This window comes from Cyprinodon variegatus, unplaced genomic scaffold, assembly GCF_000732505.1.
Source record: "Cyprinodon variegatus isolate N-32 unplaced genomic scaffold, C_variegatus-1.0 Scaffold988, whole genome shotgun sequence".
Classification (NCBI taxonomy): Eukaryota; Metazoa; Chordata; class Actinopteri; order Cyprinodontiformes; family Cyprinodontidae; genus Cyprinodon; species Cyprinodon variegatus.
The window spans coordinates 26637-27384 of record NW_015151441.1 but is presented as its reverse complement, the minus strand read 5'-3'; the positions used below and the strand labels follow the sequence as shown (position 1 = coordinate 27384).

Here is a 748-nt window from a genome sequence, read left to right as displayed (position 1 = left end):
TGGAACAGCGCAGATTGATGCTGAGCTTCTACCACCCCTCAGTCTACATTGTTTATTGCCTGGCCACCATTATTATTAACATTTTCTAGCTACAGCTCTGCATATAGCCCTGAACTGAACGCTTTATGTAGTGAACTGAAACCAGTTGATGGAAGTGTATGTCAGTGGCTATGATCAGAGGACAGGTCTGCTACTCACAGAGCCATCTCAGCCTCCATCTCCTTCAGCCGTTCCTCCCCGGACTTGACCGCCATGCTGCAAAAACACAATCCAGGCAGGTTTAGAGATCAGTGCAGCTAGCATGGATACTGGGATGAAGCTGCTGAACTTCATCATCATCATCATCATCATCATCATCATCATCATCATCATCATCATCATCATCATCACTGACAGCAGAGATGTTCATAAAAACCCTCAGAATCCCATAATACTCAGGATTACCACTCGGGCTAATACCGAAGCCAAACCAGCCTGATAAAAACAAAGTTGTTTTTATCAGTTAACGTATTTATACATAACAGGGAGACCATAAACTAACACTTCTCATTAGTATGAAGGATAAAGGTGCTTCAGAGGGAAGTAAATCACTCAAACAGCTGGTTACTTACTTTATTGAGGAGCTTTAAGCGAGCGTTGAGATAGCACAGCTTCTTATTCGGCCGCTGACTCCTTCTTTCCTCTTCCGGGTCACTAACATCCGCTTTAATGAGTTATAGCGCCGCCTGCCGGACTGAGACCAGAGTGC

General features: G+C 44.5%; 1 protein-coding gene across 2 annotated transcripts in view; it reads right to left on the bottom strand.

Moving 5' to 3' along the window:
- The window catches only part of rbm42 (RNA binding motif protein 42), an 11361-nt gene extending 10652 nt beyond the window's left edge, over positions 1-709 (bottom strand). Inside the window, exons 1-2 of one of the 2 annotated variants that reach the window (XM_015399099.1) lie at positions 612-709; positions 199-255 (exon numbers count right to left, since the gene is read on the bottom strand). In XM_015399099.1, the coding sequence (XP_015254585.1) occupies positions 199-254 (56 nt within the window). In that variant the 5' untranslated portion in view covers position 255; positions 612-709. Of the gene's footprint in view, positions 1-198; positions 275-611 lie in introns of those variants that run through there. The other variant, XM_015399100.1, reaches the window with a different exon arrangement.
- Positions 710-748: the final 39 nt, after the last annotated feature.